Genomic DNA, 17500 nt, shown 5'->3' on the forward strand with positions numbered 1-17500 from the left:
CATAGTTTCACTGAGGTTAAGGTTAGGAATAAGGTTAGGTTTAGGCATAGTTTCACTGAGGTTAAGGTTAGGAATAAGGTTCAAGGTTCAAGGTTCAACTTTATTGTCAACAATACCATTTACAAGTAAAAGGCACGTGAAATTCATTGTGCGCTAAAAAACCAACACAGCAGCTACAGTCTCAGTAGTTCCACATTCAGACTCAATGTTATGTTAGAAACTAAGCTGCTTAATAAAAACATGTATAAAATCTAAACTACCTAAGTGCAAAAAGCTCATGTGCAAACTGCATTGTCATGGATCTAATACATTAGCCACAGACATATGGCCATATAGTCCGGGCCATGTAGTGTTCAGTGTGTGTTCAAAAGTCTTATGGTGGCCAAGAAGAAAGTACTCCATAGTCTTTGTGTGTGGCTAGCAAGGCTGAGATACCGCTTGCCTGGCCGCGGCCGCAGTGCTGGCCTGAACAGGCTGTGGCTGGGATGGTGGACGTCCCCAACAATCCGTTTAGCCTTGGCCACGCATCGCCTCTCGTATATTCCCTGGAGGGAGGGAAGCTCACCTCCGACTATGCGCTGGGCTGACCGCACTACTCTCTGTAGTGCCTTCTGTTGAAGGACAGTGCAGCTCCCGTACCATACGATGAAACCACCAGGAATAAGGTTAGGTTTAGGCATAGTTTCACTGAGGTTAGGTTTAGGAATAAGGTTAGGTTTAGGCATAGTTTCACTGAGGTTAGGTTTAGGAATAAGGTTAGGTTTAGGCATAGTTTCACTGAGGTTAAGGTTAGGAATAAGGTTAGGTTTAGGCATAGTTTCACTGAGGTTAAGGTTAGGAATAAGGTTAGGTTTAGGCATAGTTTCACTGAGGTTAGGTTTAGGAATAAGGTTAGGTTTAGGCATAGTTTCACTGAGGTTAAGGTTAGGAATAAGGTTAGGTTTAGGCATAGTTTCACTGAGGTTAAGGTTAGGAATAAGGTTAGGTTTAGGCATAGTTTCACTGAGGTTACATTTAGGAATAAGGTTAGGTTTAGGCCTAGTTTCACTGAGGTTAAGGTTAGGAATAAGGTTTGGTTTAGGCATAGTTTTACTGAGGTTACGTTTAGGAATAATGAGCCAAGCTCTCAATGCGTCGAGAGCTTGTAGATCTTCTATTTTCGCTGTGCAACAGGCTTACATAGAAGACATGCTGGCTTCTATGAAATCCAAATGACTTGAAATCAGTCGTGTTGACTGAAAACTTATAATCCATGGCCTTTAAGGGGTTAAAGGCCACCCTGACGCCCCGTTTTTGTCACGTTTGTTCCTTTCCAGATCGACAATGAGATCGAGGAGCTGCAACATCCAGTCTGGTCCAGAGGAGGAGGAGGAGGGACATGTCAAGCCCACAGAGAAAACCTTCATCAAGGAGGAAGAGGAGAACACGCCTGAGCTTACCAAGAGGAAGAAGAAGAACAATGTCCAGCGAGAGGAGGGGAAGGAGGAGGGAAAGACCTCCGTGGTGCCTGGGGTCATAAAGAACACCCAGAATGCACCACCGCAGCAGCAGCCGCAGCAGCAGCCGCAGCAGCAGCCGCAGCAGCAGCCGCAGCAGCAGCGCAGAAAGCCAGTAACGGTGGATCTCTCCAAGGAGGACCTAGTGCATCTCCTGGGGGTGATGGAGGGTGAGGTCCAGGTGAGCAGAACAGTGGTTCTCAAACTTTTTCATGTCAAGGACCCCCGTGGTGAATCCGGCTTTGTCGAGCGTCTATGCGAACACAATTGGCCCGTGAAGCCGGGCGGGGAGGGTGATATTGGGCATTGTACGTACTTCTACGGGCTAAACTGGGGAGAAAAAGGTGTAAAAAATTATTGGCTACTCTATAGTCTAAAGCAGGGGTCTTCAACAGGGGGTCAGGGACCCCTAGGTAGGGGGTTACTACAGGGGGGCTGCCAAATCTATAGGAACGTTTCTTTACATTAACCACTTGAATCCGAGTATCTCTATTCTGGGGGGAACATTCACCAAAAATAGTCAATCTACAAGCTGCGACACGTTGTGAGCTTGTAGATCGGCTATTTTCTGACAAGTGGTGTGATATAGAGGGAAAAACAGCAGACCAAGCATAGAGTCAAGTATTGAGGGTTTAAGTGGCAACGTAGATAAGGAATACACATACTGTTCATTTTTATAGTTAATCGTAGTTTCTGCTTTGTGCAGAGTTAAGCTACGGTTACTAGGCCCAATGAAAGGGTAGGTCAGAGTGTGGAGGGTCTAAGCAAATTACTCAAACTGGTGTCTTTTAAGGTATTTTATTACTAATCACAAACACAAACATATAACTCTATTCTAATACTTAGGTTGTTAGTTAGTTAGACCTTTAGGTCAGTTAGTAGCCTTTAGATCAGTTAGGTAATTAAACCTTAGAGAGAAAACAAGCACAGAACATTTACAGTATTAAGGATATGACATTACACAATCATGAACCCATCAAACATACAATCATTACAATGTTCAATACTCACTATTAATCTCACACTCTTTCCAAATGATTCAGTGAGTCACTCCAGAACCCATATCCTAGAACGACCCACGGTTCAGTCACTTATCCGAATCTGAATCTGCTAGCTCCAAAGCAGGGAATTTATCAACTTCTTGAATTAGGTCCTCCTACAGGGAGTTTCTAGCAAACAGGAAGCTCTGATTACCCACAAAGCCTTGCGATTGCCTGCTGCTTCCTGTCACAGCAAAGCAGACTGGCACCTTTCCTATCTGTCCAGTCAACCATTTGGCTTTGTTCTCACACAAAGCTTTTGTCTCTTATCTAGGGCCCTACCCCCGCCTAAGAATGGTAGGTTCCTTTGAGCAGCAGGGTGTCGTCTCGGTGCAGACACTCTACTGCTGCCTATTCTGTCACACTAGGCCCAACTTACATAGAACATTTTGGTACATCCTAAAGAATGATAAAAGCACATTACTATGAACAATAATAATTCACTTTTCTCTAGCCCTATGGCTTGGATAATTGAACACAGAGTTAAGCTACGGTTACTAGGCCCAATGAAAGGGTAGGTCAGAGTGTGGAGGGTCTAAGCAAATTACTCAAACTGGTGTCTTTTAAGGTATTTTATTACTAATCACAAACACAAACATATAACTCTATTCTAATACTTAGGTTGTTAGTTAGTTAGACCTTTAGGTCAGTTAGTAGCCTTTAGATCAGTTAGGTAATTAAACCTTAGAGAGAAAACAAGCACAGAACATTTACAGTATTAAGGATATGACATTACACAATCATGAACCCATCAAACATACAATCATTACAATGTTCAATACTCACTATTAATCTCACACTCTTTCCAAATGATTCAGTGAGTCACTCCAGAACCCATATCCTAGAACGACCCACGGTTCAGTCACTTATCCGAATCTGAATCTGCTAGCTCCAAAGCAGGGAATTTATCAACTTCTTGAATTAGGTCCTCCTACAGGGAGTTTCTAGCAAACAGGAAGCTCTGATTACCCACAAAGCCTTGCGATTGCCTGCTGCTTCCTGTCACAGCAAAGCAGACTGGCACCTTTCCTATCTGTCCAGTCAACCATTTGGCTTTGTTCTCACACAAAGCTTTTGTCTCTTATCTAGGGCCCTACCCCCGCCTAAGAATGGTAGGTTCCTTTGAGCAGCAGGGTGTCGTCTCGGTGCAGACACTCTACTGCTGCCTATTCTGTCACACTAGGCCCAACTTACATAGAACATTTTGGTACATCCTAAAGAATGATAAAAGCACATTACTATGAACAATAATAATTCACTTTTCTCTAGCCCTATGGCTTGGATAATTGAACACCTCCCACCTGAGATAACTGAACCATGTTCAGTTCTCTCACAACCAACCTCTACTCACCATTTTTCGGTGAGCTTTTTTGGCTTCTTAAATCATGGCTTTGGGAAGTTTGATTTCATCTATGTAAACTGCTCTGATCCCACACTCATACAGGTTACATTCTCAACACAGTTTTCACTCATTGTCATTAAGTGGCTCTAAACCCATATTTTGGAATAATTTACAGTTCAACTTAACTTTCTCAATTTGTAATTTTTAAACTTTTTTAATAATCCAAATTGATTTTGGAAACCTTTCCTCCTCCCACTGTTTCCCTAGTAAGTCAATGTCCTATTTAGGGCATGTTGCCATGGCAATTGACATAGTAACTTGGGTAAAGGGTTTAAAAGATTTTAAAATGGCTGATCTACAATCTTACCTTTAAGAAACTTCACTCTGCATTTAAACCCACATCCCAAAATGCTTTTTATACAATCAACAAATAATAATTCAAAAGGGCCTGATTGCTCAGATCATGAGTCCACATCAGTACTGAATAATTTTGTTGTTATGGAAGAACCTTCCAAATTATTGATGCATTTTGACTTAGTGGCATATTGTCGGCAGTAAATTAATACATTTCATTATGCAAGTTATTTCTTCTGGTAATATCGTAAACACTACAAATGATACATTCATTTACACAATATCTCTCGAAATTCCTAAGTAAACAGTCGCTCAAATAAGACATTTCGATTTTTTAGACACCACGTTGGCATCTTTTTCGCTTATTGTCCGCACTGCGTACCACTGTCCACAGCTAATAACTGGATAGACCTGTTAGTCAATCCTGTTCGTTTGTCAGTGTCACTTTGCTGGCACCACCAGCCACCAGTGGAACTGCAATCCCACCACCAGCCCGCGCTGATGACTGTGGTGGGACAGTGCCTTTCTGCTTCACCGTTTCCTTCTTCCCTCGCAATTTCCCCACGACCCACCGGGCTGGTGCGAAGGGTTTACGTGGCTTGCAGGTTTCACATTTGCATTTTTTCAGGAGGTCAAGAGGCTTGCAGTTTGCACAATCGCATTTGACTGGTCTGGCTCTTGTCGCTACTGACCTCCCACCTTGGCCCAACAGGGCTTCAGGCTCGACTGGTCTGGCTCTCGTTGCTACTGACCTCCCACCTTGGCCTAACAGGGCCACAGGCTCGGGGCAAAGGCCACCTTTCTTAGGTGGTGCCATGACGCTCTGCACTGGTGTGATGTCGGTGTGTGAATTGGTGTCGGTCTTCCCCTCGGCGTTCTCCGTTGGCGTCTCTACTTCGACCGTCACGTCCCCCGCGGCGCCCTCTGGGTGGATCTCCTCTGCAGCTGTCTCTTCAGCAGCAGCAATACCGTCTGATGGCACTCTTCTGGCCACCAGTGGGACTGCAATCCAACCAACCCCCTTCTGGGGGCTCCTCTCAGCCCCCCCCGCAGAGGGGTGGAGAAGGGATAATTTATCTTTAATCTTCACCTTCTTTTTTCTAGTTACAGCCCCACCAAAATAAAGCACTTTCTTTGCTTGGATTTTGGCGGTCAGAACTGTAAGGACCCGACGTTGCAATCCGCCCCTCTCTTTCCGAGCAGGCGCACGGATGCCAAGATTTACCCACTCAGACTTCTTTCTGAGGGGTTTTGGGGTAGCTGGTCCCCTCCCACCTTGGTTAAACGGGCGCTTGGAGCAAACGCCACCCTTGACAGGCCTGACTGGTCTGCTTTGGGCCATCTGCCTGCCACCTTTCTTAGACGAGCGCTTGGAGCGAACGCCACCCTTGCCAGGCGACTCGGCTTCCTTCTCGAACGCCACCGGTCCGCTGGTAGCTGGTCTCCTCCCACCTTTGTGAGACAGGCGCTTGGATGGACCCCCCGGTTGGCTGGTCCTTCGCCCTGGTGTGGTAGCGTCGACGTGCTTCTCCTCTGCGTTGAGTGGATTGGTGAAGACTTTCACCGCCGTGGCGACGTCCATTGAAGCGGCCTCCCTGGCGGTCTGCTCATCTGCGACGTTGGCTCCCTCTGGAACCTCCCCGGCGTGGTCTCCTCCCTCTTCAGCGTGGAATGGGGTCTCCCCTGCAGCTTCTCTCGCTTCTCTCGCGATCTCCAGTGGCACCTCCCCCGCCGCCGATGGCTCCTCTCCGCCGGCCGTCACGACCTCCTCGGCGCCTTCCCTGCGTGTCGTGATGAGGAGATATCCCTCCGCCGCGTTGTCCATCGAAGCTGCCTTCCTGGCGGTCTGCTCATCTGCGACGTTGGTTCCCTCTGGAACCTCCCTCTCGGCCTCCGCGTTCCCGGCGGCCTCCGCAGGAGCAGCTCTTTCGATCGCCAGTGGCACCTTTGCAGCTGCTCTCTCGATCGCAGCGTGGAATGGGGTCTCTCCTGGTTCAGTGACCTCCAGTCGCTGGCACCCCTCTGTGTTGAGTGGATTGGTGGCGACGTCTGTCGCAGCAGTGGCGTCCTCTGACGCCCTCGTGAAGAGTGGGTTGGTAGCGACGTCCTCTGGAACCTCCGTCGTGAAGAGTGGGTTGGAAGCGACGTCCTCTGCGCTTTCCCAGCGTGTCGTCATGAGGAGATATCCCTCCGCCGCGGGGAGTTCACTCACTTTGGGATGTGTGAAGCTGGACCCATATTCTTCCTGGGCCGCTTCAAACCAGACCTGCCTCAAAGTTTCGTCATACTCTAGGCAACAGTCATCCTGCATCCTGCAGATCTCAGATGAACTTTCTTCATCAATTTCTAGTATGGCGATAGAATATGTAACAACCTTAAGGAATCTAGCTAATTCGGCTCTTAGCTCCCTTACCGCCCTTTCTTTTGGTAAATCCAGCAGGACAATAAACTTTACTTCCCTCCTAAAAACTGCTTGAGCTGCTTCACACTTCCCTATTAACTCAACTAACACTTCCATCTCCCTTGTTTGGGTATAAGGTCTGTTAGTCTTAATTCAATGGGCTGTGACAGTAATCGTCAGTTATTTTTAGCAAGTAACAGTGTTGTTTCAGCCTTTAGCTATATAACAACAATAATTAATTAACACTGTGTTTAACCTGTAAAATAGCACCCACCCTATCAGCATTCCACCCAAGAAGCCTTTTAATGGTCTACTTACATTAGTTAATTTTGTTAATTAATACTGGATAGGATATATTTTGCTCTACCAATGTACATTCTAGTATTTAACCCACAATGATTACCATTGATCCCCTGTTCTTGTACACTAATCATCTAGTTACTCACAGTATCAGTCTATCATACAGTCTGGTTAAACAGTGTATTACACTGGCAGAATCCTCCCCCAACCCTTATCAGTAAACAAAGGGGGGACAGACTTTCTGTCTCCCAGGTAAACAAAGAGAATGCTAATTGTATTTCCCCACCACCCAGGTCAGGGGCAACAATCACCTCTCTGTCAATAATGGCAGTTAGCTAGCAGCTAGCACTAATATGCTAGACAATAGAACTGCTTAGCTTAGCTAGCCACGCTAAGGTAGCTCTCAGGTCGGATAGCTTTATCTCTAAACCCTCTTATTGGTACGCTAAACAAACTTTTAACGGTAGCCTATAGCTACATAACCTGTGGTTAGCTTCTAGCTTCTCCCTCAGCTCCTTACTCTTAGCTCAGTCAATAGAATTTGTTGGCACGCAGCATCCCCAAATCTACAGTCCTTTCTCCACACTTTTTGCAAACTGTGGGGCTTTGTTTCATAGCAACCTGGTTGAGTCTCTCCCCGGTAGGCTTCTCGTAGGCCCATACAGTATTCAATGCCTCGGTCCTTGCGTCACGCTGTAGGCCGCCGGCTCTGTGTCCTCTTCGCCGCCGTGGAATCGACCCTCTGCAGGCTGTGTTAGTTCTGATAACCTATTTTAACCTGTCCCATAACCAGGTCTAATAGATACTTTATTTTGTTACAACTCACTTCTCATCTTAAAGAGACAGTGCGTCTTTGCTCCTAAGGCTATAGGAGATTTTTATGCTATGTTATCTCACTAGATAACACACATTAAATCCAGCCTCTAATGGTTTTCACCATCAGACTATTGGCAGGATCATACAATTATGTGATCCGCTTACAGGACTGACCTAATACCTTTCTAGAATCACATAGGCTCCAAGGGTTCATAATTGTTTAATTACTCTGTAACACTCAATTACTATGTAATTTTACTTTAATTACTGCGTAACACTTAAACTCGAAAGAAATCTAGTAGTTTAATGACTAGGTAATTAATACTTAAACTCTGAAGGCCTTATTAAAAACCAGCATAGTTTAATAAATGCGTAATTAAACGCTTTAAACTCAGTAAAGCCTCCCACAGAGGCATTAATAGTTTAATAACTCTGTAATAAGCGGAGTTCAAACACAGTGTCATTCGCTTATTAACTCTAAGATGCCCCCCACGAGGACACTACAGCCTTATTACCGTGTAACAAGCAGAGTTCCAATTACTAAACTCAGATAAGTTTCCCTGAGACTATCACTAGTTTATTACTGTGTTATAACACGTATAACACGGTTAATCAATTTAAACTCATAGATGTCTCTCTTAAGAGACACTACAGTTTAATCACTTAAACTCTAGCTAATCTCCTCCGGAGATTACGGTAGTTTAATTACTGCGTAATTTAACTATCGTTATTTTACTAGAGTTTAATAACTGTGTTATACCTCTGTATAACACGGCTATTCTGCCTAAAACTCATAGATGCCTCCTCCGGGGGCATAAATAGTTTAATTACTGTTCATTGGGCCTAGTAACCGTAGCTTAACTCTGCACAAAGCAGAAACTACGATTAACTATAAAAATGAACACATACAAATAATGTGTAAAAACTAAAAACACTGATGATAGTGCTGTCAAACAAGTCTAGAAGCCATCTATAAAATCTATGAAAAATTGCTTCATCTCTCTCTCTCTTAGCTAAGGCCTGAAAAACGTTGAAGACTCCTGGTCTATAGTCTACATGCCTAAAAAAGCCAATGTTATCTTGAGCAAAGTGCTGACCTGCTCGCTCAAGTGAATTACATTAAATGAGAATGTCTGCTAAAATACTAAACATGAAAGTAATCACATTATATATCTGTGTAATCAAATCTTTGGTTTATGAAACTGATTACAGTTTCTTTTTTTTTTATCACATATCCAGCGATATCTGGTTAGTTGGTTAGTCCCATCGCATACAGGCAATCATATAATCTAAACCAGTTGTTCTCAAAGTGGGGTCCCCCAGGGTCCTTGAGGGGGTTCCAGGGGGTCACTAGCACTTTAACCCATTAAGATCTGAGGCGATTCTTAAAAATGTTTTCTATATCCTAACAGTTTTTTGAAAAAAAAAATATATATGTTTAAGATTTTTCAAAAATAGCAGATCTACAAGCTCATAGCGCGGCACTCTGTGCCGCGCTATGAGCTTGTATATCTGCTATTTAAAAAAAAAAATCAGATGGGTGTCCTCGGCCAAATACATATCATTAGTGGTCCTTGACATGAAAATGTCTAAAAAAACAAGTAGCTCTGATGAATCAACCACAGAGGTGCTTGTTTGGATCTGGGCTCACTCTGATAATGATTATCTAATGGAGGTCCATTTATAAACTCTGCGGGGAGGGAGGATGTTGCTGCATGCCGTCATTTTCAACCGTCATTTTCACCCCTCTGTTGGAATATTTCCCATTAACTAGACAGAAAGACTCACATGCTGAGCAACAGACCATGGAGGTTATGGGGGGACAGATGCTTTGGATTTGATTTTAGACAGACAGACAGACAGACAGACAGACAGACAGACAGACAGACAGACAGACAGACAGACAGACAGACAGACAGACAGGCTGACAGACTGACAGACAGACCAATCTGGCCTCAATTACTGTATCTTAATTATGTGCAAATTAAATCTGCTACAGTGTGGTGTATACTGCATGGATAGAAAATAAAATAAAATAAATCAGTAGTACCAAGATTAATCTACAGATTCAAAACACTATTAAGTACATTTGGGATATTTGGGATAAAGAAGGGTCTTGCACTGCACACCCCAACTCTATAAGAAGCAATGCCTGCAATGAGAATTGCTATAGCTGCCAATGAAACCAGACACAATGGGCTAACTGCTGGACAGAACAGCACCCTCTAGTGGGTGAACTCTGTAGGTTGTATGCCCAATATTGTCTTACTCTAAACCGACACCACCTTGTGGTTATACTTGGTCAATGTAATGACATGCTGTACAATAAAATAGCAAGAGACTATGTGGGTACAGCGTTGACTGTTGCACACAAAGCAATCTTCAAACCAAAAAATAACACGATAAAGTTTTTTTTTCTTTCTTCAGGGAATACACTTTTTTTTCAGGGAATACACAGGGCTATGAATGTTTGTTTATGGTCAAATATGCCTACATGCTTTTTCAGTGCAGGTGCAGCACACAGTAAAATTATCTTTGTTAATGTATCCATTCAGTAACATTGTCTTTGTTCAGTTATCCATTTTACAAATGCAACCAAAACATTATGTTTTGTGTGTGTGTGTGTGTGTGTGTGTGTGTGTGTGTGTGTGTGTGTGTGTGCGCGTGCGTGCGTGCGTGCGTGCGTGCGTGTGTGCACTGTTCATGAGTCTGATTGATATGAGAATAGTCACACCAAAACTGCACATACTGTATGCTGCACTACATCAGTGTTACAGCAATGTTTAACCCTTCAAATGGCCATAACATGGTGACTGACCATTTCTCTGATCAGTGCAATATAGGACTAGATTTGAAGGCCTAGTTTTGAAAATTAAAGTAGTGACTTTTAGGTTGAATTGGTTAATGTCTCCGCATCTAGGCCAGAGAAGACATTATCGGCATGCTGAAATCAGAGCGAACGGGTCCAGAGATGCTGGAAGCTCATTACGGCTCTGCCGTCCCGACCAAACCCCTGCAGGCCCTGCAGAGAGACCGCCTACTCACCAACACTCGGACCCCCACAGATGACGTGTATGAAACACCCATGGCTGAGGTAGGCGACTGACTGCAACAGCACTTTGAATGGAGAACTTCTCGTCACTCGTAGGCGGGGTCGCTCCGGCGGGCTGCCTCGGCTCGCCGGCTCGGAGCCGGGCGTGGAATGCGAGCGCCCAGTGGGCCACACGGAGAACGTTTGCTGTCAGAAATGTGTGTGCAGTCTGTGGTGCAAGTAGCTAAGTGCACTATTTAAAGTAATACTAGGTAACTTTTTCAACAAAACTAAAGTTAAATTGTATATCTTTTGTGAGTGGCAAATGTTTCACAACACCCACATCACCCCCGAAAGCCTTTTATAAACTATTTTCTATTGAAACGGTGGCTAGGGTAGTCATTCCCGCGAAAATGACGTCATCCGGCCGGAAAACGGAAACGGAAATGCACCGGTTTCCTGTTTGGCCAGGAACTACCGCGCTAATAACAAAAAGGAATCTCACGCTGTTTTTAAGAGATTGTAGGATTTGAAGATCGAAAAACAACAGCAAAAGAAAGCACAGCTCACGGTAACTAAGAGAAACGATCCACAGATAGTATAAAACAATTAAAAGAGCGCTTTTTGAAACGCTTCTGTCTTCCGGTGAAAACAAATGTAATTCTGGGTAACGTAGGAATAAACGAACGACCTGAAGTGACGGTAATGACCAGCAGAGGCTGCTAAAAATCGTTATTTGTGGACCTGCATTGTATTACTTTAAGTATAATTTTGAGGTAGGCTACCTTTACTTAAAGGAGCAATCATAATCTCAATTAATACTCATTACAACATGGCATCATTTCCGTCTACTCTCGACGCATCTACTATGCGTCTCACTGGTGGGCTGTGGACAGTTCATAAACGTGCCTACCACTTTATTTGTTTATTTACATGGATCCCCATTAGCTGACGTCAGCTAGTCTTCCAATGGAATTATCGATTTCAGGAAAACTACGTTTGAAATCTTGTTTGAAATGAACAGACCAGGTTTCTGAACTGTCCACAACCCACGTCTGAGAGGCAGAGAGAGTGGACAGAATCTGACAATCTGACTACAATCTTTCACCACTATGTATAGTACAATCTTCTACTGTCAGTTGCCGTGCGATGCTACCAAATCATCATCCGTTTTTTACGTCCGGAGACCTCCTCAGGAGACGTGGCTCAGATCTGAACCCATTTTAATTGGCGTTAGGAACCCGTTGCGACCGCATGCCCTTTGCTGACATCGAACCCAGGCATACTGTAGCCTCGTTCCCAGCCTCCCTCATCTGCGGATAGAAGAGCTAAAGCAGAGGGTGTCTCGGAAGTCCTCTGTGGACAGGATTTCCGTCGTACGTGTTTCCGTCGCAACCGATCTTTTTTGACCAATCACAACAGATTTGTAAAGCATCAACGTCATTTCCTTGAGCGGTACTTCCGGCAATTCCAACCACTTCCTCCTAGACAACCAACACAGCCCAGCCCAGGTCTTGGCCAGCGTGCCCCAGGCAGGGTTTGAACCCGCGACCATCCGCACGAAAGGCATGTTCTCTAACCTCTACACTAGGGCGACTCTCCATACATACCCAAACAATAATAATAAAATATAGCATGAATGAAATCAGCCCATAGTGAAGTGTGGTCATGTATGTCCTCCCATCAGCTGGACAGGCTGGAGGACAAGCAGAGAGAGACATACAGGAGAATGCTGGAGCAGCTGCTGGTGGCGGAGAAATGGCACCGCCGCACGGTGAGCGAGCTGGACAACGAGAAGCGCAAACACTCCGACTTCATGAACAAGAGCGACGACTTCACCAATCTACTGGAGCAGGAGAGGGAGAGGTATGGGGTGTGCGTGTGCGTGTGCGCGCGCGTGTTTGTGTGCGTGTGCATGCGTGTGTGTGTTGCAGTAGTAGCAGTAGTGGAGGTGTTTAACTTCTCTGATCCGACCAGTGGTGTAAAGTAAAGTTTACTTTACTGGAGTATTTAAAAGTTTCAATACTTTTACTTCTACTCCACTACATCTCAGAGGCAAATATTGTACTTTCACTTCACCACAATTATTTGAAAACTTTAGTTAGTTACTTTGCAGATAGAAATTCTTACATTATAAAACATACATTAACCACTTTAGCCCTATTTTATACAAAGGCTATTTGAAAATAGCAGATCTACAAGCTCACAACGCGTCGCGACGCGTTGTGAGGTTGTAGATCGGCTATTTCCAAACATTTTAGTACTTTTACTTTTGGTACTTTAAGTACATTTTGATACCAATACTTTTGTACTTTTACTCAAGTAAATTTAAAACTTTTACTTGCAACAGAGTACTTCTACATTGCAGTATTAATACTTTTACTTAAGTAAAACATTTGAGTACTTTTTCCACCACTGGATCCGACTCTGCATCAACATCAAACTTGGCACAAACACTGTTCAGGGGTCTGAACGTGAGAATAGTCACACTAACACAGCACTGACACTCAGGATGGATACAGAGCAAAAAAAAGCCCAATATGAAAGTAAATTTGAATAAGTAAAGAAAACTCAACGAAAGGCAGCGGTATAAACAGAAAGGATTTTAGCTGTGGTTTATGTTAAAAGAACATGAGAGTTGTTAGCAGACCAGCAGTTTTGCTCCAGAATAAAGTGGTGCATAAAAACTGATATGAATGCGGCTTCAGTTTTTATGCACCAAAGAAATCAATACCAGCATGCTGTTCCCAGTAAGAATGTGTGAGGCTCATAACAGATGTCAATCAGCGCTTTAAAGCACTGTTTCCCAAACAGTGGGTCGGGACCCATGCTGTGGGTCGCGGACCAACTTTTATGGGTCGCGAGTAAATACCCCTTTATTTTGTGTTCCCTACATATAGTTTTTAATTACGTTTTTTTAATCCATTAATTAGAGGGGGGAAAAGTACTTTTAAGAAGTAGTGAAAATAGCAGATCTACAAGCTCAAGCGCCGCGTTGTGAGCTTGTAGATCTGCTATTTTCACTATAGTTTGGCTCCCTGGAAAACGTCCCCGAAAATGCTTTAAAGGACCCCTTCACCCATTTTCAGCCTATCTTCACATAACTGGTTCTCACTAAAGTTTAAAATAAGATGGCACCTCTGTCTACTCACTCTGTGTCCCAGAGGAGGGCTGTGAACGCTTCAGAAACGTGCCTACCAGTGACATCATCAGTAGGCAGGTTTGGTCATTTCAAACAAGATTTTAAACCTTTTATCTAGTTACAATACCCAGAGGTCCCCACACCCCACGTTGAGAACCATTGCTGCTACAAATAGTATGTAAGTTCAGAGAGTTTCCTGATCCTCGGGGCATTGGAAATGACCATATCTTAATATAACTGAATTATATAACTGAATCATAACTCAAAATACATGGCTATTATAAAATAAATTGTATCAATTAAAAAAAAACTATAAAATGAAAAAATCTAATCATTTCCATAAATAAATAAATAAAAGGTTAAGAAATAGTGAAAATAGCAGATCTACAATCTCACAACGCGTCGCTTCATGACGCCTTGTGAGCTTGTAGATCTGCTATTTTCACTAGTTTGGGTCCTGGGCAAACGTCTAATTTCTCTTTTGGTTCTTGAGCTAAAAAGGTTTGGGAGCCACTTGCTCTACAGTGTGTAATAATAATCCAAGTAGAACCCAAGTTTATTTGTCATAGAACATGTTTTTTCTTCCTGAAAAAAAACAAGGAGCATCAGATAAGGCCCTGAGCAGATTGCTGTGATAGACAGTGAATGCCTTATCAACGCTCCATGGACGATGGTTCCCATCAACACAGATATGATCCACACAGCACTACACACAACAACACAACAGTGTTCCCCAAACAATGGGTCAGGACCCATATTGGGGTCACAGACCGATTTTCATGGGGTTGCAAGTAAATATCCCTTTTTTTCCTAAAAACATTTTTTATTATTATTTTAAAAGATTAAAAAAATCTGGAAAAAAAAATCTTTATGTTTTCAAAAGAATGTCAACAAATAGTAATAATAGAAACAAATAGTGAAAAACAATGAAAATAGCAGATCATAACACGTCACATTGTGATGCGTTACTAGATTGGCTATTTTCACTATCAAATGGGGCTTACAGTCCCACTTCAGTCATGAACTGGAAATGTATGGAAGATGAAAGCAAGAGACAAGTTAAGGACCAACTCTTAACCACTAGAACCATTGCGTCCCTATTCTGGGGAGACAATTTGGCAAGAATAATCAGCTATTTTCAGCAAAGATATTTTAGTGTAGACTAGAGCGAAAACAGGAGGGGCCATGGTCTGCAAAGTACAGTATATGGTTGGTTTAAGTGGTTGAGACTTGGAACAATTGAGACATGGAGACATGCAGAATGGCATTTACATGTTCAATGTGTTTTCTGAACTCGGGAGCCGCCTAATAAGAAAAGGAGATGACAAGAAGCCCTGTATTATAAATGCCACCTCCAATGTGCTCACATCTGCTGTCCATACAGCATAATATTTCAAATACCTGGCCCTGTGCGTCAGACAACTCCATGAAATATTGCATCAAAGGACTCCATTCAGCATGCTGATGCTGAACAGGATAGAGCTGCCTGGCAAGGCTCGCTTCACTTGATAAGTCTGAGGAATGCTCCCCATATGAGCTTTTGTTCTAAAAGGAGATATCCACCATCTGAACAAAAAAAAACTCAACAAAAACAGACCCAAAAAAAAGACATTATATGACTTAAAATATTTTTGTAAACGTTTATAAGGATAACACATTTGTGTAGCTTAAGCCCCATATATCAGACATTTATAAATAATTCTGTTCCCCATTATAAAGATATCTGCTGCTGACTCAAATGCCCTGCATCATTCACTACGTGTGCATGTGCATGCAGCGTTTCAATAAAACCCTGGCTTATTACAGAGTGATGAATGTAACTTCGTTATTTATTCTCTATAGAAGTCCCATTACCAAGAGGAATCCTTTTGAGGAAGAAAAAAAACGTGGTAACTATCTGGTTGAGATTTGTGCTACAATATCCCATTTGGTTTTATTCACAAAATACTTTTCTGTGGCACTAAATGCATGATTGATTCAGGATTTCTACCAGGTTTCATGTGTGGTGTACACAATCTGGAGTGTTAACTTATCCACATGAACCCTAGCGTCCCTATATTCTGGGCATGTCACAATAATGCAAACATTCTGCAAAAATAGGTGAACAGTCTGGAAAAATCGGCATGCATTTGGCGAAAACAGCCGATCTACAAGCTCCCGTGTTGTGAGCTTGTAGATCGGCTGTTGCATTGTAAGGCGTTGTGAGCTTGTAGATCAGGCTCTTTTGTTATTTGACGTACCTCAAGGTGCTTTTATGCTGTTTAAGTAGTTAACATATAGAGAGTTACATTAACACTGGATTTAGCTGTGCAGCTGCCATATAACACCCACCTTTGTACATGTTGCGGCCAAGCTTCTCCATTGGGGCAAAAGAACGTAGAAATGGACAAATGAAACCAAATGCGGGTCCATTTGGTTCCATTTGTACACTCTCAGAGTTGTATAAAAACTGGGACTGGGGTCCCAGAAATAAAGAATTGTATATCGAATGGGGGTCCATGACATACCCTAAGCTGGGGTCCTTGAAATGGAAAAGGTTTGAGAATCTTCAGCAACCCCACCCCACCCCCACTCCCTATGAAGTCCCACCACTGTGTGATAACAACACATTCCTGTATGTTGGAGTCAGTCTGGACGGGGAGATGTACCACAGCTGATATCACACACAGAACAGCCCTATAAACACACGTGTGGGGAAATGACATCATTTACAGTATAAGACAGTGGTTCTCAAATTGTTTTCATTCCAAGGACTCCCAGTTTGGTATCCATTAGGACCACGGACCCCCCATAACTCCAGTGAACAAATTGGTTCCATGTGTACACTCTCAGAGTAAGGATCCATTTGGTTCCTAACTATCAATCATTTAGCTAGAGCAGTGGTTCTCAACCTTTTCAGGCCGTGACCCCCAAAATAATCGTCTTTGAACTGGGGACCCCCCACCCTGATAAGCACTTGGAATTGTAGGAGTTGAGGCATTACATTTTGTTTGACCGGGTTCCACAGATATATTTTGTGAAAATAGCAGATTTACAAGCTCACAACGCCTTGCAACTTGTAGATCGGCTATTTTCAAAAATTTTGCCTCTTTCTTATATTATTTGACAATTTGGCCATAGTATAGTTTGTTGATTACTTTTGATGCAATAAATGGTCTTTTTTTTTGGTATCAAAATCACATGATGAGAACCACTAAGCTAGGGGACCCCCTGGAACCCTCTCAAGGACTGGTGGGGGTCCCACCGGACCCCACTTTGTTTGAGAACCACTGACTGTTCTAAAGCAAGTGATCCAGAACGATCTGAGGCTCTGTGCTTTGTGTAATAAGTGAACAGTAACTAACTTCCCTGTCCCGTGATGAATGGAATACATAGGACCGCAATGGAAACAAGATCGTACCACTGTACTGTACTATTTGTAAACTGCTAATTAAGTATTCATTCAATCAATCAAAGTTCTTGGGGCGGACATTCAGTGAGCTTTTAGCTTACAAGCTGTAAGTTGTGAGCTTGTAGATCTGCTATTTCTGGTGACGAGATTTTGTGCAGAGAGAAAAAAGGAGCAGACCTAGTATAGA

General features: G+C 43.2%; 1 protein-coding gene across 7 annotated transcripts in view; it reads left to right on the top strand.

Annotated features, from left to right (window-relative positions):
• filip1b (filamin A interacting protein 1b) overlaps positions 1-17500 on the top strand; it is a 46481-nt gene that overhangs the window by 15121 nt on the left and 13860 nt on the right. For all 7 annotated transcript variants that reach the window (XM_080453942.1, XM_080453944.1, XM_080453943.1 and 4 more), the window contains exons 2-4: positions 1317-1677; positions 10670-10843; positions 12468-12646. In XM_080453942.1, the coding sequence (XP_080310068.1) occupies positions 1324-1677; positions 10670-10843; positions 12468-12646 (707 nt within the window). In that variant the 5' untranslated portion in view covers positions 1317-1323. The remainder of the gene's footprint in view (positions 1-1316; positions 1678-10669; positions 10844-12467; positions 12647-17500) is intronic.

Source organism: Gymnoscopelus braueri (genome assembly GCF_963280865.1).
Source record: "Gymnoscopelus braueri genome assembly, chromosome: 16".
In the NCBI taxonomy this organism is placed as follows: Eukaryota; Metazoa; Chordata; class Actinopteri; order Myctophiformes; family Myctophidae; genus Gymnoscopelus; species Gymnoscopelus braueri.